This window comes from Podarcis tiliguerta, assembly GCF_965153285.1.
Source record: "Podarcis tiliguerta genome assembly, chromosome: 10".
In the NCBI taxonomy this organism is placed as follows: domain Eukaryota; kingdom Metazoa; phylum Chordata; class Lepidosauria; order Squamata; family Lacertidae; genus Podarcis; species Podarcis tiliguerta.
This window is the reverse complement of record NC_139543.1, coordinates 10,467,082-10,488,429: the sequence shown is the minus strand read 5'-3', so window position 1 is coordinate 10,488,429 and position 21,348 is coordinate 10,467,082. Positions and strand designations below refer to the sequence as shown.

Sequence of the window (21,348 nt, the reverse complement as noted above, 5' to 3'; positions counted from 1 at the left end):
TGTTAGCCCCCAAATGGAAAATGAGCAAAGTCCCAGCTAAAGAAGAAATGGCAATTTAAACTGATGGAATAAGTTCAGCTTGCGGACCTAACATATAGAATAAAAGAACAAGAAGAACATATGTTTAAAGAGGATTGGAAAATGTTTCTTGAATATATGGAGGGAAATTGCGTATATTTGAAAAAAGTGGGCAGCATTAAGATAAATTCAACAGTACAGTGCTACCTCGGGTTACATACGCTTCAGGTTACATACGCTTCAGGTTACAGGCTCCGCTAACCCAGAAATAGTGCTTCAGGTTAAAAACTTTGCTTCAGGATGAGAACAGAAATCGTGCTCCGGCGGCGTGGCAGCAGTGGGAGGCCCCATTAGCTAAAGTGGTGCTTCAGGTTAAGAACAGTTTCAGGTTAAGAATGGACCTCCAGAACGAATTAAGTACTTAACCCGAGGTACCATTGTATAAACAAGTTCTGATGGATGTAATGATGCAATAGTGAATGGTTTTGTATAAAATATGCAGGGATTTAGGTTATGCAAAATGAACCATGGAAAGAGAAGACAGGAAGTCGTTGATATTTTAAGGTTGTTTAAATTAATATTCTAAAATGTAAAACAGAAAATTTAATAAAAATTATGGAGGGGGGGAGAAATGGTGGGACATTCAGTCAAATGATATCTGAACAGAACCATATTGGCTGCCCCTGGTTTTCACTGAGATGTGTTTCCCACAGGTCTGGAGAGGTGGAGCTTGGAACCAAAAAATAAACCACACGCAGGCATCTAAACTTAAGAAGAGAAACGACAATAAATGAAATTGCTACGTGGATAGGCAGCCGTGTTTAGGGCAGTTTTTAATGTTTGATGTTTTATTGTGCTTTTAATTCTGTTAGGAGGAGCCCAGAGTAGCTGGGGAAACCCAGCCAGATGGGTGGGCTATAAATAAATTATTATTATTATTATTATTATTATTATTATTATTATTATTATTACAAGAACATTGGCACACTTGTTGCCTTTTTTCTACCCTTTGTTCTAAAGGCTACAGGAGCACTTTTGCGCTAGATGGCTGCCGTGGAGGGGAACCCTTTCAGAAATGTGAGTGAGAAAAAAATAGAGTACACAATTTCACCCGACTGCAAGATAATGCAGGAAGAGGATTTGTGTATCTTATCATCAGTGGGGTAGCTGGAAGCACGGGGCATAAGACCAGCTGATTATACGTTGCTCAATATTGCAGTGGAAACGTTTGTTAGAAGCACTGAGTGGAGAATTGTATCATTGCTTTCTTGAGAGACGTAAAGCGCTTGAACATCACATAGAATATTTTATCCCGTTGCACTGCTGGTTTTACAGGATAGCTGAGCAGTTCATGTATCTAGCAGACTGGTTGCTTGCCACTTGGATCTTGTTCCTACCAAAGCTTAAAAACATAAAAACATTAAGATTCGATGGGCATTTGACAAGCTGCAAGCTGTGACAATCACATATTGGCACCAATGAACCCTCAAGTCTCTTGCTCAGCAACAAACCCCACCCAATTGCCATAGGCATTAAACCAAAGAATAGGATTAAAACAGTGTAGAATTCCCACTCAGAGACTCTCCCAGTTGTCTTCCAGCAGTAGCAAATCAATACCAAGCCTCCAGCGGACATTGTGACATTAAAATAAATTAAATCTCACATAAAAACATACAGTACAGCATCAAATCCCGTTTTAAAGATGTGTGGTTTGAGTAATTTTTAGTAGTGGCCTTTTTTGAAAATGTAAACTTCTTGGCTTCACAAATACAAAGAAAGGCTGAATTGTCATCGAACAGGTGGCGCTGTGGGTTAAACCACAGAGCCTGGGACTTGCTGATCAGAAGGTCGGCGGTTCGAATCCCTGCGACGGGTGAGCTCCTGTTGCTCGGTCCCTGCTTCTGCCAACCTAGCATTTCGAAAGCACGTCAAAGTGCAAGTAGATAAATAGGTACCGCTCCGGCGGGAAGGTAAACGGCGTTTCCGTGCGCTGCTCTGGTTCGCCAGAAGTGGCTTAGTCATGCTGGCCACATGACCCAGAAGCTGTAGGCCGGCTCCCTCGGCCAATAAAGCGAGATGAGCGCCGCAGCGCCAGAGTCGGTCACGACTGGACCTAATGGTCAGGAGTCCCTTTACCTTTACCTAAAAAGCTGGCAAGTGTTACTGTCTCTCTTCCAGAGAAAATAAATAACTCAGGTAATATTTGCAGATTCCAACGCACACACGCACATCAATCTTAAATGTTTATGGTAACAATACTTACCATCACTATCACAATAGTGTTAAGATGTTAAGGTGACCTATAGTCAGATAATTACTGGCCCTGTAACATCACAGATCTAGAGGTTGACCTGAAGGCCAGCTACCCAAACCCCTCTCCAGAAGCAGACAAAAGCACCAAACTTAATCTGTTCTGGAAGTCTGTTTGACTTCCGAAATGTTCAAAAACCAAGGCGTGGCTTCTGATTGGTGCAGGCGCCCTGGAAACAATAGCTGACAACCACATCGGATGTTCGGCTTCCGAAAAATGTTCAAAAACCAGAACACTTACTTCCTGGTTTTCGGCGTTTGGGAACCAAAGCGTTTGAGAACCAAGGTACCACTGTACTGGCTTATTTATCCATTCCATTTAGAGGAGCTATTTCCAAGCAACTCTTGCTCATTTTAAAAGGGTTCATTTCAGCTTATGTCAAGATTCTCTATCACAAGAAGAGCTATTAGACCAATATTTCACATTAATAGCTAGCCAATTAAGCAGCTGTGTGCGCCGGTGATCATTTCTGGAGCTCTCTGTGAAATTTACTTCTACATTTTTTCATTACTAGCGGAGGGGTAGCAAAAACAAATGCTTTCAGCCTCCCAGGCTTGCTCAGATAAATGCAGGAAGGAGCTTGTTCAGTTTTTCGGGTGCCGATCTCCCCCAATGAGACATCAGAGAAAATTATTAACCGCCACCCAGAAGTGAGGTAAGAATTGTTCCCAATGTGGCGTATAACAAAGTGATCCGATCTGTTCTTAGATTTTTATTTTCCTTCTTAAAAACAAAACAAAAAGTAGCTCGTCCCTCCTGAACTATATATAAAAAGGGGGACACTACGTTGTTTGGATGGGAGGATTCTAGAAACAAAAATTTTGAATGGAGACATCCCAAATGACAAAATTAATATTTTCTTATACGCGACAACAGCAGCAAGAATGTTGATAGCCAATAACTGGAAAGGAAATTATATTCCAATCAAAGAAGAATGGCTGAATAAATTATGCAAATACTTGGAACTGGCAAAGTTGACTGATAAGACAAAAACCAAAAAATATAATCCAGAAACAATGGAAATGCTTAAATGAGTATTTATGTAGACAAGGATTAAATGTAAGGTATTGGTTGTGTTAAGAATAGATTTATGAGAGATTTAGAAAACTTATTGATTAGAATATTGTGTGAGTTTGTATGGGGAAAATAACAGATACAATCTTGCTTAAAATGTATATAGGAAGTGCAGTGTAAGTGATGGAAGTCAATCAATGAAATTTTATTATTATTTTCATATTGAGATATTTGTAGAATAAACTTGGGAGAAATTCTTCCAACTTTTCTTCTTATTTTTTTCTCTTCATTTTTTCTTCTTTTTTCTTTTCTTCTTTCTCTCTCTTTTGTTCCTCTTTTCATGTATATGTGCTTATTTGAAATATATATGTATGTATTTGCAATATTTGCCTATATTTTGTAACAATTATGTTAAATAAACAATAAAATTATTAATGTTATTGTTGTTTAGTTGTTTAGTCGTGTCCGACTCTTTGTGACCCCCATGGACCAGAGCATGCCAGGCACTCCTGTCTTCCACTGTCTCCCACAGTTTGGTCAAACTCATGCTGGTAGCTTCGAGAACACTGTCCAACCATCTCGTCCTCTGTCGTCCCCTTCTCCTTGTGCCCTCCATCTTTCCCAACATCAGGGTCTTTTCCAGGGAGTCTTCTCTTCTTATGAGGTGGCCAAAGTATTGGAGCTTCAGCTTCAGGATCTGTCCTTCCAGTGAGCACTCCGGGCTGATTTCCTTCAGAATGGATAGGTTTGATCTTCTTGCAGTCCATGGGACTCTCAACAGTCTCCAACACCATAATTCAAAAGTGTCAATTCTTTGGCGATAAGCCTTCTTTATGGTCCAGCTCTCACTTCCATACATCACTACTGGAAATTTATTAATAGGTAGCAGTAAAAAACAAAACAAAAAACAGAAACAAAAACTTAAGTCAGTTTTGCATTGCCATATTTTGTTATTTTAGGTAGATAAGCTCATTATGCCAGGAGAATGGGCGTGTTTCGGAGGTGGTGAGTCTAGCTCAAAGCTCTCACGAGCTTTCATTCATGCACACTAAAGTATAACCTCCCTATGGTTGAGTGCAGAGAACCATCACTATTCACTGACTCACTCCGTCAAACTAGAGATAATTCACCAAGCCCTCTGCTTTAGACACAGTACTTTTTCATCTACTGCCTTTGTCCAAAGAACGAAAATCACCTCCAATTTCAATCCTTTCCCAGTGGATATGAGGCTTGTTAAAATCCAGTCTTTGCCCTTTTCAAAGGAACAGTATTTTGCATTTTCTCCCACTGCCTGATATTCTACATATCTGCACTTGTGCCATGGTTCCAGCTAGACATTCTCGCTTCCATTACCTTCTCGACTTCAACACACTTCTAAGCCAATGCCTTCATTGGGACTAAAATAATAATAATCCTCCAACATTTCTCCAATGAAAATAGCAATGGCCTATTCCATAATAATGGCACGCGGGTGGCGCTGTGGGTAAAAGCCTCAGCGCCTAGGGCTTGCCGATCGAAAGGTCGGCAGTTCGAATCCCCACGGCGGGGTGCGCTCCCATTGTTCGGTCCCAGCGCCTGCCAACCTAGCAGTTCGAAAGCACTCCCGGGTGCAAGTAGATAAATAGGGACCGCTTACTAGCGGGAAGGTAAACGGCGTTTCCGTGTGCGGCTCTGGCTCGCCAGAGCAGCAATGTCACGCTGGCCACGTGACCCGGAAGTGTCTCCGGACAGCGCTGGCCCCCGGCCTCTTAAGTGAGATGGGCGCACAACCCTAGAGTCTGTCAAGACTGGCCCGTACGGGCAGGGGTACCTTTACCTTTATTCCATAATAACAATAATTTTATTTATACCCCGCCCATCTGGCTGGGCTTCCCCAACCACTCTGAGCAGCTCCCAACAGAATATTAAAAACAAAATAAAACATCAAACAGTAAAAGCTTCCCTAAAGAGAGCTGCCTTCAGGTGTCTTCTAAAAATCAGATAGTTGTTTATTTCCTTGACATCTGATAGGAGGGCATTCCACATGGCATGCACCACCACCGAGAAGGCCCTCTGCCTGGTTCCCTGTAACCTCGCCTCTCGCAGTGAGGGAACAGTTTAAGAATCTCTTTGGCTGCAGTCCCTGGATCATTTCTATCCATTTCTGGAGCTAAGACGACAGCATTGCATTCTGAAAATGACACCACCCAATCCTGACCCACAGAAATTGGGCTTGTACATTTTGCTGCCTGCTCCAACCTCCCCATTTCACGTGCAGAAGCCAAGCGGAGAGGCACTTGAATCTTACTTCAGAACTGACAATGGAACAGCACCCTCCAGTACACTAGAGGGCAGCAGGTTAGCCTAGGAGGTGCAGGACAGATTGTGTGGCACACGCAGCTTGGTCTGCTCCTCACCTCATATTATCTGTCACCTGATCTCACTTTGCCTAATGGGAGGGCTGGCCCTGAACACAAATAAGCCACAACTGTTCTCACCACGGCCAAAGAGCACATCATGAGCCTTTCTATGCGCCCTTTGACAACTTCAATGGTTAGAGTACAGACTTACCTTGGAAGTCAAATGGAATCCATTCCGGAAGTCCATTCGACTTCCAAAGCATTTGAAAACCAAGATGCAGCATCTGATTGGCTGCAGAAAGCTCCTGCAGCCAATCAGAAGCCACAGAAGCCCCATTGGACATTCGGGTTCCAAAAGAACGTTCAAAAACCAGAACACTCAGTTCCGGATTTCAATCGTTCGGGAGCCGATTTTTTTTCAGGAGCCAAAGCATTCGAGATCCAACTATACAACTGTATAAGGAAAAAGGATTGTGTTCTGCTGAGCCCAGATTTCATGAAGCTGCTTTTGGGCCAATCCAGGATTCCTTGAAAACAGGTGCCCTGGTTCTGCACTTCTGGGCAATTCAAGATGGCCTTTGAAGGAGCGTCTCCACCCCCATCGTTCTACCCAGACAATGAGGTCCAGCGCCAAGGGCCTTCTGGCGGTTCCCTCACTGCAGTTCCCTCACTGCGGGAAGCCAAGTTACAGGAAACCAGGCAGAGGGCCTTCTCGGTGGTGGCACCCTCCCTGTGGAACGCCCTCCCACTAGATGTCAAAGAGAACAACTACCAGACTTTTAGAAGACATCTGAAGTCAGCCCTGCTTAGGAAAACTTTTAATATTTGATGCATTACTGTATTTTAATATTTTGTTGGAAGCCGCCCAGAGTGGCTGGGGAAGCCCAGCCATAAGGATGGGATATAAATAATAAATTATTTATTATTATTATTATTATTATTATTATTATTATTATTATTATTATGTCTGAATGGTTTGGATCTGGGATATTTTAAGCACCACCTTCTCCTGTCCAAATCTGCCTGCCTACTGAGAACTTTGGAAGAGCTCCTGTGTCCCTCAACATCCCCAGAAATAGGTTTAGCGGGATCCAGGGAAGGGAGCCTTTTTGGTAGGCTATACAGTGGAACCTCGGTTGTCGATCGTAATCCATTCCAGAAGACCATTCAACTTCCAAGGCATGTTCAAAAATGGAAGCATTCACTTCTGGGTTTTTTGGCATTTGGGTTCCAAATTGTTTGGCTTCCGAGACACTAAAAAACCAAGGTTCCACTGTATTTTAGGCTATTACTTCCTTTTTATAAAAGTATTAGGAATGAATAGGTTTTAACAATTTATGGATTTGAGGATGAGGCGGCATGTTTTTAGTGCTGTTTTGTTATTTCCTGCATTGCCTCAGAAATGGTACATCCAGAAGGCTTTAGATGGCTGCCTCCCGTCATCTGCTGTGCCTTGTAAAACGAAACATGTAATATTCCCTGCAAGGTGTAGGGTTGTATATTTGCAGCCAAGCAGCTGGCTCTGTGTCTGACAGTGATTGCAGCTGCTGACAAGCCTTGGAATAAAAGCATCTTTGCTTTAATTAAAATGTATAGAAGCAAATGACAGCTACCCAACAGCTCTGGCCGACGCTGTAAAGCCAAAAGCTTATTTCATTGGACTTTAAATAAAAAGTGTCCAAATGGACAGTGTTTTTCTATTTAGCCCCAGAGCAGGAAAATTGTTGCAGCAAAATACACGTGGAGCGTAATCTAGCAGGACATTTTTTCTGTACAAGATCTCTGGGAATGAATGGGAACTGTACAAGCGCATTGTTACCCTTTCATGCAGCTCAACAAGCCTTGTGATAGAAAAAGCTCCTGTGTGAGTTTATATTTTGGCTTGTTAAGTGCCCTCCTCCACTGGACAATCGAATAATCCCACTATATTTCAGTAAGACTACTCAAGATAAATGCACGTACCGTGGTTCTCAAACTTAATCCGTTCCAGAAGCCCGTTCCAAAACCAAAGCATTCCAAAAACAAGGCGTGCTTTCCCATAGAAAGTAATACAAAACGGATTAATCCGTTCCAGACTTTTAAAAACAACCCCTAAAACAGCAATTTAACATGAATTTTACTATCTAGCGAGACCACTGATTCATAAAATGTAAGCAATAATCAATGTACTGTACTATATAATTAAGACAGTGTTGTAGTTTATAAAAATTAAAATTATTTTTTTTCTTACGTGCACTGATGATAGTCATTGTTTGGATGGGGGCGCTTTTATCCATTTCCACAGTCACGCTATCAATCAATCAGTAGCTGAACTGGGTTCCACACAGTCACAAAAACAAATGAACCGAAGAAGCCTCAAAAACAAAAACGCAAAATAAATAGAAAAAACAAAAGTGGCAAATACAGTGGTACCTTGGTTCTTGAACGAGGCCTTTGATCTGTAAAATGAATCACAAAAACAAATTAACAGGAAAAGCCTCAAAAACAAAAACGCAAAATAAAGAGCAAAAACAAAAGTGCCAAACTTAATCTGTTCCAGAAGTCCGTTTGACTTCCAAAATGTTCAAAAACCAAGGCGCAGCTTCTGACTGGTGCAGGCACCCTGGAAATAATAGCCAACAGCCGCATTGGATGTTTGGCTTCCGAAAAACATTCAAAAACCAGAACACTTACTTCTGGGGTTTCGGCGTTTGGGAACCAAGGTACCACTGGCTTAGACTGCATGTGCCAAAAATGGATTCAGATACTGTTCAGAGAAATAGGGGAAACTGGAGCCCAGACAGAACTCTTGCTTGGTTGAATTAAAGCAGGTTAAACTGCTTTCTAAATCACCAAAAACCACCAAGGATTTGCAGGTGTCTAAACTCTGACGGATGACTCATGCACCTACAAGTCATTTCAACTCATAATACAGAGCCTGGGAGGTAATGGATAGCTCAGTTGGTAGAGCATAAGACTCCTAATATCAGGGTCAAGAGTTTGAGACCCACACTGGGTAACTGATCTGTTGAAAACACAACTTGGAAAAAGAGGCAATGCACGTATTTGAGATGATACAGAGATAATACAGAGTCTATAGCTCCTTCCCAGGGCAACAGAGCGATTCGTGAGCAATGTGATGAGATTAAAGGAAACATGGCTTGCAGGTTGTAACAGGGCAACAAGCCATGCTCCTGCACAACCTCTTGTGAGTTGTACTTGGGCCTGCATCAGGGAAGCAGCCATAATTAATTAAATAATAATAATACAGTGGTACCTCGCAAGACGAATGCCTCGCAAGACGAAAGAGTTTTTTGTTTTTTGAGTTGCTTCACAAGACGAATTTCCCTATGGGCTGGCTTCGCAAGACGAAAACGTCTTGCGCCTTTTTCTTAAAACCGTCAATGCATTCCTATGGGAAACAGTGCTTCGCAAGACGAAAATTTAACAAGACGAAAAAACTTGCAGAACGAATTAATTTCGTCTTGCGAGGCACCACTGTAACAATAATAATAATGATGATGATGATGATGATATTATTTATACTAACTGAATATTAAAAGCAATACAGTGTCAGACATTAAAAACTTCGCTAAACAGGGCCGCCTTCAGTTGTCTTTTAAAAGTAAAATACAGTGGTACCTCGGGTTACAGACGCTTCAGGTTACAGACGCTTCAGGTTACAGACTCCGCTAACCCAGAAATAGTACCGCGGGTTAAGAACTATGCTTCAGGATGAGAACAGAAATTGTGCTCCGGCAGTGCAGCGGCAGCAGGAGGCCCCATTAGCTAAAGTGGTGCTTCAAGTTAAGAACAGTTTCAGGTTAAGAACGGACCTCCAGAACAAATTAAGTACTTAACCCGAGGTACCACTGTAGTTGTTTATCTCCTTGACATCTGGTGGGAGGGCGTTCCACAGGGCAGGCGTCACTACCAAGAAGGCCCTCTGCCTGGTTCCCTGTAACCTCACTTCTTGCAGCGAGGGAACCACCAGAAGGCCCTTGGTGCTGGACCTCAGTATCTGGGCTGGATGATGGGGGTGGAGACTCTCCTTCAGGTATTCTGATCTGAGGCCATTTAGGGCTTTAAAGGTCAGCACCAACACTTTGAATTGTGCTCAGAAATGTACTGGGAGCCAATGAAGGAACAGAGGCAGGAGGGGTAACCATGTTAGAATCACTACCTCCTTGATATACAATTGGGCTTCCAGTTGGATTTCCCATACAGCTCCTCAGCTCTGCTGCCTTCTGGGACTGTATCTGCTGATGGCAGTATCTGGGTTGGATGAGACAGGTGAACCTCACCTGCTCTCTGCTTGTCCTTTGTCAACAACAAATTGTCACTGTTTTTTTTGTGTTGAATATATGTTATATGGTAATTTATGGACCTAATAGGTATCTCAAGCCATTTGCACATGTTGCCATGCAACCAGTCCATCAGCAATGTCTAGGCAACACAATGACCATGTACATACGCAATAGACAATCTTTATAGAATTCCTTCAAACCATAGCAAGTACAAAATGAAATCCTTAGTCTCAAAGTCTCTGAAAATCTTTAAATGAAGCGAGGTACCAGACTTTGTACGATGAAAGACAAGCTGTGAAGCTTTGTGCATTCAGCAAATATGATGTCCAACACTGAACAGTGATTCTGGATATTGACTACTGTTTTGTACAATTCTTCTTCAGCGTGGTGGGAGGATATAGAATTGCTTCATAAACCCATCTTATTTCGAATGAATGTATGTAAATGAAAATATCAAATGCCGTGGAACAGTGCTCATGTAATAAGACCAATTGCAGTCGTTAACAGTCCTCAACAGGCTTACCACTCCTGTCAGCCAATCACCCATTCCCACCACTCTTCTGAGTAATACCCCTCCCCACCCTCTCACTATATATAAGGGTCTGGTGACTTCTGTTTCAGTGTATCTGAAGAAGTGTGTTGTTTCAACTACGACAGACCAACACGGCTACCTACCTGTAACTAAAACATAGACAGACAGACAGTGCTCTAAACTACTGAGCCTCTTAGGCTTGCTGATCGGAAGGTCGGCGGTTAGAATCCCCGCAATGGGGTGAGCTCCCATTGCTCTGTCGCGGCTGCTGCCAACCTAGCAGTTCAAAAGCACACCAGTGCAAGTAGATAAATAGGTACCACTGCAGCAAGAAGGTAAACGGTGTTTCTGTGCGAACTGCTTTCCGTCACGATGTCCCGTTGCACCAGAAGTGGTTTAGTCCTGCTGGCCACATGACCCAGAAAGCGGTCTGTGGACCAACGCCGGCTCCCTCGGCCTGAAAGCGAGATGAGCATCGCAACTCCATCGTCACCTTTGACTGAAATTAACCGTCCCGGGGTCCTTTACCTTTTTAGTACCCACAGATGAGATACATACACAGACACACACACACACACACAGTAGAAATGCATTCATAAACATATTTTGTTTGCTCATTACAAATATCCCTTTTCTTCCATCATGGAACTCATACATTGAGTTTCCAGGCTATCTCCCAGCCATGCACTAAGCAGATCCCAACCTGCTTAGCTTCAGCAAGATGGCTGAATGGTTAGACCAGGCCCTGAAGCCAAGTTCAGAGAACCTCAGGGCATCTGTCTGTGACAAAAATGGCTGATAATGTATTTCAGGGGAACCACAAGACTGAGTACTTCCAGAAGCCCCCCGTCTCACCTCCCAATGTCTTGAAAAGGCTGAGAAACATCAACTCCAACACAAGCAGAGAAAGAAAGAACTGTCTGTGTAGTCTGAAGGAAAACAGGCACATTTGGTAGCATCAAAGCATTTTTAGGGTTTATTTTATTTAAATAAAAATTATAATTTATACCAAGACCCCCCTCCCCTTCTTTTTTTTTTCTTTAAACAAGTGTCTTTAAAAAATGTACAGGGCAATTTATTTTTTTAAGTTCAATTTCTCATACAGTACAAGTCTCCTCTTGAACAAAAGTTACACTGCTAATGAAATATTTACAACTTCAAAATATAGACTCAAACCTCAGACATAAAAATTATTTCACATCCATTCTATTTAATGATTAGTAGCAGAAATAAAAAAATATCTGCCAAAAATGTACATCGTTCATTATAAACTACCAAGTTGGTTTGATTTAAGGGTTTGTAAATGTTCCTATCTCTCCAGCGCTTCCTCACTCGGTCTGCAGAACTCATCGTGAATTGGTTTTTGCTGGATTTTTGTGCGACGTTGCTACATAATTCGTCCGAAGTAGAATCTCGCCTCGCAAAACTAACACGTGTAATAAAACTTCCGTTTCTGGCAATTTTAGAAAGGGAAGATAAAATGTGATCAGCTTTCATCCGCCTTTATCTTGAAAAAGGTTCTCAAACTTGATCACTTCCAAAAAAAATAGAGAAAAAGTTACCTAATTAAATACAAACATTCACCAATAAGCCACAGATAGAGTCAGAACAACACATATTGATACAGCAAATTTATGAAGAGTGGTTTTAAAAAAATGTTGCTGAAAAATAATACTTCACATTCAGTCGCCCCACTGAACCTAAATTCAGCTGGACTATACCGCAAATCCCATGGAAGGAGATGAATTCAGACCAAACCTAAGAGTGGTTACATCAATACAGAATAGCCTGGCAAATGCTCAACATTTCAGGACATAGGAAATAAAAAGCAGTTAAGGTATTCAAGTCTGCCGAAGTAATTTTTAGGTTATTGTAACTAATGGCCTATCACACGAAATAGCAGTTAAATTTGCAGTAGTTCTGTGTAATGCCAAGTTGGATTTTGCAAAAGTATATGCATGTCTGCCCACCTTTATCACAGATTTGATCTGTAAATATCCAGTTCATTTGCTTGATAATGGAATGAACCCTCTTTGCATTGAAGTTTGCAAAAGACATTACTACCATAGCATTTTATTTTTTAAAAAAGTTTGCATTGTTAAAAGTGCAGACTGTTTCGAACAAACCTGTATTAGTAGTATCACAGCAGAGAGGGGAAACTAAAATTTAAAAACTACGACATACTGGCATTTTATTTTCATTGTTCTATTCTGAAAACGTAAGGGACTGATTGTGGCATTATCAGTACATCACAGCCGGACAGGACTTCAAGAAACCACATTCTAGAACAATACTTCAGTCGGCCACAAGTGGGAGGGGTTCACCAGAACCAGTACTTTCATGATCAGAGTGAAGGTAAAAATTACATTTGAAAATGATACAAAAATAAGAAAAACAGCTCACTCTGTATAAAATATAATCTGTTTTTCAAAAAACGAGAACTTCATGAACACCTAAGGGATCTGCTTTTGTTGAAAAGACAACTCAATATTCTACGATTCTGATTTAATGCTTATTTTACCCATCTTTTTATCAACTTGTTTACCTGCTGAGCTGATGCTTGACAAAACCCTCCCATAAAAGCCCAACTGCTGTTATGCCCATGTTCCTTCAACTGGTTTCAAAGGGTATACAACCTACTTGCTCAAAAAAAAAGTATATGAATTGCCAATTGCCTTTTTTTAAAAAAATGAAGTCATGTTGGGCCGAGAAACTTACAACATTGCTCTTGGTGAAACTGGAATACTGTGAATCTTGCATTAACATTTCGGATTCAGGACCGAACTAAACTTCCAAGTCTGCTTAAGTCCCTTTGAGGAGTTTTGCAGTTGAAGAAAAGTGTGTTTTGCAAAATCCTGCCACTGCTATTTTCCTTGCAAATTTATTCCTTCTAAAACAATGTGGAGAAAGCAGTTTTCTACCCTAACAAAGACTGAAGTCCACAAAAGCTCATTTTCCTGCCCCAAGTGTACTGTTTAATAACCAGAGCCCCTATTGCCTTTTTAAAAAGAAAAATGAATACAAGTTTTAGGATGGAGCAAACCGAGGTGTATGTGCTTAATCCTTTCCCCAACGGAACGGCTTCACCCTCTCCCTCCCACTGGGGTTCCAGTTGCGTTTTTGCCCTTTGCCGATGAAGGACTTGGGAGCTCACAGGGTAAGCAGCCAAGAAAATGATCATGAGATGGAAAATGAGAGTGCAGAAAGGGTTAAAGATCCCAAATTACTTCTCTGCTCACAATCTCCAATCCCCTGAAGCTGCTCGTTTAAAAGTAACAAAATTGGTCCACTGGTAACCCATTAGATATATGCATTTGCACATAACATGGCGTTAGCGCTTGAAGAATCGGGAGTCCATTCCTAGTTCTTCTCGATTAAAGCCTTCTGCGTACGAAGTGTTATTGAATTAAAAAGCAGAGAGGAGGCCTGCAAGAGGCAAGAACAATCAGCATGTTTGTGCATAAGGGGAAAAACACCACCCCCACACTCCCAAATATACTACTAAATTGAGGAGAGGGGAGACCAAACATTCTGCTGTGTGAATTTGATGAGCAAACCTGCACTCATAGAGTGAGCCTGTACTACAGGAAACCAATTTTCACAACTTAGAAAAGCCGCCTCATTAGAACAAACGTTTTAAAAGAAGAAAGTAGAAAATCAGTAAAACTGTAAAGGCAGCACAATGCCAATTTATTCTTGGTGGGGCGAGGGAAATGAAGTTCCTTAAAATGGAGATTCGTCACAAAAATGACAAGTTTTACTAAAAGGTGCTTTCTATTGAAAAGTGGCTTCCTCTGGTTTATCTTATAAGGGGATGAAGGACCACTGTGGGACATTATTATTATTTTTCAGCACAACGGACTCCAAAAGATGGGAATTCTTTGATAAGGTACAGGGGTCTTAGCAAGAAAGTTTGCTCAGACACATAATCACAGGTATTCCATATACTCGAATAATCTTATTTATATTTATCAATAGCTCTCCAGAATTCGTTTATCAGGGCTCCCAAAAACACGCAGTTAATACGTTTTGCAAAGTCAGGCTGCCATTCTGCACCCAGTTACGTGGCATTCCTGAAATCGACAATAATTGGACTGTGCGCAGAACCCGTTGCAGAGATTGTACCATCACGCGCCCTGGGATTTCAGGGTAGCGCAAGCCAGCTTCTATGGCCTGCCCCTCGAACTAGCTTTGCCAAGGATCTTCCTAAGCTTTTTAATGTCCGTAAAATAAACATTAAAAGTGCTTGATGTGCAAGGCTAATAGTGATGATAGCACTTTCGCCGTGTTTTTTATTTTTCTGTTTTTTACAAAAGCTTTTTTTAAAAAAACAAAGACATGGAAGGCGTATATAAAATACACTTGTGTGTAACGTAAGACATATGCATCAAAGAAAATTATTGCAGAACCGATGAAGGATGTTCCACCTTTTTATTCACTACCGAGTGAGTAAAATTAATAGAAGTCTCCCCAGGAGAACCCACGGTGATCTACTAGCTTTCGCTGGTGGATGCTGCAGAAGTTATCTTGATATACTGGTTGAAAATTGTCTCGAAAGCTTCGTCTCTGTGTACCATGGCACCAAACACCAAAGGCTTGAAGGGGGGAGGAAGAGAAAAGCAGAAGAGTCAGTAACAATAATGACTGAAATACGGAGATCCCTGGTGCAATCGGTAAGAATTAACTGCGCGATCCTATACAGTGATACCTCGGTTTTTGAACAGCTTAGTTCACGAACAACTTGGAACCCGAACGCTGCAAAACCGAAAATAGGTGTTTCAAATGGTTTTGGGAAGGCGAACGTGCTCCGTTCTGCATCACCCAGTGTTTCCTGTTGCGCTGCTAATTTGCGTCCCCCTGTGTTTCCTGTTGCGCTGCTAATTTGTATCCCTCTCCCATTGTAATTCAAGCCTCCCGTGTCTGATTGCAGTGTTCTAAGGTGATATTTGGAGCTGATGTTTGCTGCTTTTGTTTTTGCTGTTTATTTGTTATTTATTTTGCATTTTTTGTTTTGAGGCTTTTTCAGTTAATTTGTTTTTGTGACTGTGAGGATCCCAGTTCAGCTACTGATTGATTGATTGTGTGACTTCGGAAATGGATTAAAAAAACAAACATCTAAACAATGACTATCATCTGTGCAGATAAGAAAAAAAATAATTTTAATTTTTATCATCTACAATACTGCCCTATTTATTTTATAGCACAGTATATTGATTATTGCTTACATTTTATGGATCAATGATCTTGTTAGATAGTAAAATTCATGTTAAATTGCTGTTTTAGTGGTTGTTTTAAAAAGTCTGGAACAGACTAATCCGACTGGCTCCTGCAGCCAATCGGAAGCCGTGGAAGCCCCGTCGGACGTTGGGCTTCCAAAATTAGTTTGCAAACCAGAACACTCACTTCTGGGTTTGCGACATTCAGGAGTCAAATCGTTTGGGAACTAAGCTACCAAGGTATGACTTCCAAGGTACAACTGTATTGTTATTATGCTATAAGAGAGAAATAATAGGGTGCAGCAAGGGGGAGAAATTAAAAAAAAAATACAATGAAAATCAGGGTGGGAAGTCAACAAAAAAAATAATAGTATGCATTGGAGTGTATTTGTGCATTTTTTATTTTTTTTAATTTAAGAAAATATAATTGAGGATAAAGAAGAAGTCTCACTGAATTCAATGGGACTTATTCTCAGGTTACGTGGATGAACGAAGCAGTTCAAGTCATTCTTACCAAACGCCTTCAGTAAATAAGTTTCTCATCATTAACTTCCCCAAATCACTATACTCTTTCCATTACTACTGACAAAGAACGTGACTCACTATTCCCTTTCTGCTCTAAAACATTAGCTGTGGTGGATTTTTGTTAAGACGGCCCATGCATATGCAAGGTAAAAAAAGGACCCAAAACATTTTCGCTTTCCCTGAAGATAATGACTAAATTCCCTTTCGTTGCAAATTGCAGCACAGATGCTTGCAACAACTTTAAAAAACAGAAAAAGGGTTAGTAAAGGAATCCGTGTGGCTCAAGTTAAGTGCTCCAAAAACAGACAAGGTCATCAGAGCATTAATATTTCAGCCGGCAGAATTGATGGTGCAATACACGTTAAGATCCTTTTATTTGCTTGCTCACTTTTTGCGTAGACGGTGTTGATACCGCAATCCCCATTCCAGATCCGGGAAGGACGGAAAGCACTTTGTACTGAAAAGAAGAAAGAGAAAGGAAATATTTAAATACTGAACCGGTGGAGGCAACATGGGAAAGGCTCCAATCTGGCCAGGGCTGGAGATCTCTCAGGTCCATAGCACAAAAAGGAGGGCATTAAAACAACAACATCGTAATACTAGGAGAGTGGTGGACAACCCCTCTGCAGGCTTGAGGCCCACTGTTAATCCTGGACAGCCTCTCTATACCCTATACCTGGAGGTCTCAGGGAGGTTCAAAGCAAGACCACAACATATAAAATCAAACCAAAAGCAATAACCCAATAACACCCCCCCCCCAAAAAAAGAGCCACATTTTAAAATGGTATAGGATGTCAATCAGGTCAACAAAAGGCCTGGTTAAAAAGGAAAGTTTTTGCCTGGTGCCGAAAGGTGTCTAATGAAGGCGCCAGGTGAACTTCCTTGGGGAGAGCATTCCACAGATGGGGAGCCACTGCAGAAAAGGCCCTGTTCTCATGTTGCCACCCTCCGAACCTCTTGAGGAGAAGGCCTCAGAAGATGATCTCAGGGTCCAGGTAGGTTCATATGGAAAGAGGCGGTCCTTGAGGTATTGAAGTCCTGAGCCGTTTAAGGCTTCATAGGTCAAAACCAGTACTTTGAATTGGGCCCAGAAGCTAATTGGTAGCCAGTGCAGTTAGACCAGGATCAGTGTAATATGCTCAAACCGTCTTGCTCCAGTGAGCAACCTGGCCACTGAATTCTGCACCAGCTGAAGTTTCCGAACAGTCTTCGAAGGCAGCCCTACATATAACACCTTGCAGCAATCTAACCTTGAAGTTACCAGAGCAGTAGGTGGAACTAGGCATATGAAAGGTATCTCTTTGTATGGTAGTTTCTTCACATTCACACATCCCTCCATCCAGACAAGTAAGAAGCACTATTAAAGAGTTCAGGGACACAGTGCAGCTATTATTTAAAAACAGCGTGTTAAACAGACACCATGGACCTACCTTTTGAATATCTGTAATATCTGTCAACTTTATAACTTTATTTCTTTTAGATGAACCAGATTTGGAACTTTCAAAGCACAAATAACTGGACAAAAGGAAAGGAAAACGTTACATATTATATAGATCTTTGAGGACAAAAATGATTCAAAGCCTTGCCAACTAACTTCAGTTTTTAATTTAAATACAAACAGCTTTGCAAATCAACGAGGAATAATTAAATTGTCAGACAAATGGAAAAAAAATAATGAAAGAGCAGTTACACCAAATCGAACAACTAAGCTCTATATAGTTTTAGACTGTCATACACTGACATTACAACAAAAACATGTCCATACACAATGCTAGAAGCAGCACATCTTCAATACCCTTCCATAAGGAATTCCACAGATATATCGCTTCCATTCATCAGGAAAGATTCAAGTCTCAGGAATATCCTCTTTCTCACCACTAGGTGCTTTTAGTCCATTTTTTTAAAAAAGGATTGACATACCCACAGAAATCAATTGGCCTCCCCTGGGTGCGACGATGTTTGGTATCACCCAAAGCTTAAAGCTCTGTCTGTTTCGTGGAATATTGAAGATTACAGATGAGGTAAAAGAACATCCCCCTTTTGCAATAAGGGGATATTCCCACCCCTGTGAAGGCAAATAACTACCCAGCACAAATTAAGGCTCAACTGACTACAGTTTGGGTGCTGCTTTTTTGCTTTGAAATGCTCTTTTTCCTAGCAAGAGTGACACCGTAAATAAGTTCTGGCTAAGGGTCGACTCCACTGAGAGCAAAAATAAACCGTTTCTGTTCCAAATTAGAAGAGGCCTGGTTCAGGGTCAACGAGGCTCATGTGGTGGCTTTGTGAGGAGCCGGTGAGGGGGTTTCAACAAGTTTATGGGGTGAGAATATTGGGGCTCTGTGGTGTGTACATTAATCTATCATATGCATGTCTCGAGAGGGGCAGCCAGCAGCACAACTCGCTTGCCCTGGCATCAGCCAGCAGAGGAAAAAATCCCAGGGGAGGAGATAGGTTTAAGATTCCCAACTCTTCCATGGGTGCAATTTGCACAGAGCCCTTGGGATCGAGCCAGACATATAACATGTCACTTTAATAATACTTTAGAATGGCGGCAACACTTCCTGGAGAGCTTTGTCTGTCTTGAGTGACCTGGTCACGTAGCCTAACACCAGCGCACAGGTGTAACAAAGAAAGGCTTCTGGAACTTTTCTTAAAAGTTCATTTGGCTCAGCAATTTTGATTCTGAAGTATATGAATGTGTAGAACTCCGAGATCTGCCTAACATGTGCATGGCAAGGCGCCAAGAAAACGTATTCTAGAAACATATCAGGTTCACCGAGTTCGAAGTCTGAAGCACTGCTCCTCATACTGCAGAAATCCAGCCACTACAGGTCATTTCACTTTGACCTGTCTACTTTTGAGAAAGGTAAGGAAAAGCTAAAGGACCCCTGGACGGTTAAGACCAGTCAAAGGTGACTATGGGGTGCGGCACTCATCTCCACTTTCAGGCCAAGGCAGCCGGCGTTTGTCCTCAGACAGCTTTCCAGGTCAGGTGGCCAGCATGACTAAACCGCTGCTGGCACACAGAGGACCGTGACGGAAACCAGAGTGCACAGAAACGCCGTTTACCTTCCCACCAGAGCAGTACCTATTTATCTACTTGCACTGGCGTGCTTTCAAACAGCTAGGTTGACAGGATCTGGGACAGAGCAACGGGAGCTCACCCCGTCGTGGGGATTCAAACCGCCGACCTTCTGATCAGCAAGCCCAAGAGGCTCAGTGGTTTAGACCACAGCGCCACCCACAGCCACCAAAAAGGTAAATTACCCTTGGACAGTGAAGTCCAGTCAAAGGTGACTATGGGGTTGCAGCGCTCATCTTGCCTTCAGGCCGAGGGAGCCGGCATTTGTCCACAGACAGCTTTCCAGGTCATGTGGCCAGCAGGACTATACCGCTTCTGGCGCGGTCGACCACGGCTGCGCGGATGTTACTGGCCCAGAGATGGAAAGAAGATAAAGTCCCGACCAGAGAAGAATGGCAGATTAAGTTGATGGATTATTCTCAAATGGCAAAAATGACCGGAAGAATCAGAAATCAGAAAGACCAAAATTTTAGTAAGGAATGGGGAAAATTTTTAATTTATCTTAAAGACCATTGTAAACAGTTAAAATTGCGAGTAGGATTGGAATAACACTTGCCATTTAATGGTGATTTTTTGGATATAATGGAGATGTAAAAGATTTGGATTATTATAAAAGATGCAGGAGGAAATGATTAACAATAGGACCCACAAAGGGGAGGAGGGAAGTCCAAGAGATTCCTTGGAATCTTGTTTTTATTATGTATGTTGGAGATCTGATTGTAAAACTTTAATTTGAAAAAGCAAACAAATATTATTATTATTTTAACCTGCTTCTGGTGCAACGGAACACCATGACAGAAGCCAGAGCACACAAAAAACAGTTTACCTGGGGGGGGGGCACCAGGGGGCGCATTGGAAGATGGCCGACAATAACATCTCTCAGACTCACACGAGGTAATTAAGAGGCTGATATGGGAGTATGCAGCCTCCCTTGCCCCCCAAGGGAATGGGGGGCACTGCCTTGCCTTGTGCCCATAATTCACCCCGGATTCGAAAGAAGGGGGTGAGGGCACTAGGCACGAAGCCCTCGGGTGAAGTTGGCTCTCCCGGACGCTGTCTCTAATCTCGCGCACTGGTCTGCATCAGCTCGAAATATATAATTGGAAAAAGAAGCAAATGCACATACTTCAAGCGAAGATCGGGAGTAAAGACTGCTAATTAATGGGTTCTCTGTGATGCGGAGCAACAGGCTGGATAATAAATCAAGTGAAGACTCATCATTAAAAGTTCGGTATGTCGGAGTGAGACGGAAAGGAAAAAACTTTTCTTTTTTTGTCTTATGTGAGTACCTAATAACCCTCACCCCCGAGAGAAAGAATCATTGCAAATTACTAATCACAAGCAGGAGATTAAGAACTGTGTGGAAATGAATTACTGATCAAAGAGAGGACTGGAAACATCGGGAATGGAAAGAAAGCTTTATGACGCAGTTACAAATGGAGATTTGTCAAGACAGGCCTGTCCACAGGAGGACGAGGGGGAGGAGAACCATGGTCATCGGAATGCGAATGTATGGTTATCGGAATGTGAATTTGATCTGGCAAGGCCCCCTGAGATACAGATTGGAAGGCCTGTGGAAATCAACGGACAGACTGTGGAAATGTTCTCTACGGAGGTGTGGAAATGGCGTCTGTCCTTTATGTGATATGGCTCTTGGAGAGTGTAAAATCCACACAGGATATGTTTGTTTTGTGAAGATTATCAGAGATCACAAAGAAAGGAATATACATATATATAACAACAAGAAGATGAGGAAAATAATAAAGAGACTATCTGGACAGAACTGGACAGAACTGTGAAATTAAAGCAGCAGCAAGAGTGATGTTTGGAGCGCGAAGTATGGGCACCCCCAATTTTTTTTAAAAAAAATTGGCTGTATAATTTGGAATTAATGTGATTTGGAATTAATGTGATATGATTGGCCTGTTAATAAAAAATATTTTTTTTAAAAAAAAAAAGAAACACTGTTTACCTTTTGAAAAAGAACACTACACCCAGGATATTACAGCTACACTTCGGTGACTC

The 21,348-nt window shown here is 41.8% G+C and overlaps 1 protein-coding gene across 8 annotated transcripts in view; it reads right to left on the bottom strand.

Moving 5' to 3' along the window:
* Nucleotides 1-11,453: 11,453 nt before the first annotated feature.
* The window catches only part of GRAMD4 (GRAM domain containing 4), a 111,475-nt gene continuing 101,580 nt past the window's right edge, over nt 11,454-21,348 (bottom strand). For all 8 annotated transcript variants that reach the window (XM_083399748.1, XM_083399749.1, XM_083399744.1 and 5 more), the window contains 3 exons: nt 17,672-17,756; nt 16,630-16,698; nt 11,454-15,095 (listed from right to left, as the gene is read on the bottom strand). In XM_083399748.1, the coding sequence (XP_083255874.1) occupies nt 14,994-15,095; nt 16,630-16,698; nt 17,672-17,756 (256 nt within the window). In that variant the 3' untranslated portion in view covers nt 11,454-14,993. The remainder of the gene's footprint in view (nt 15,096-16,629; nt 16,699-17,671; nt 17,757-21,348) is intronic.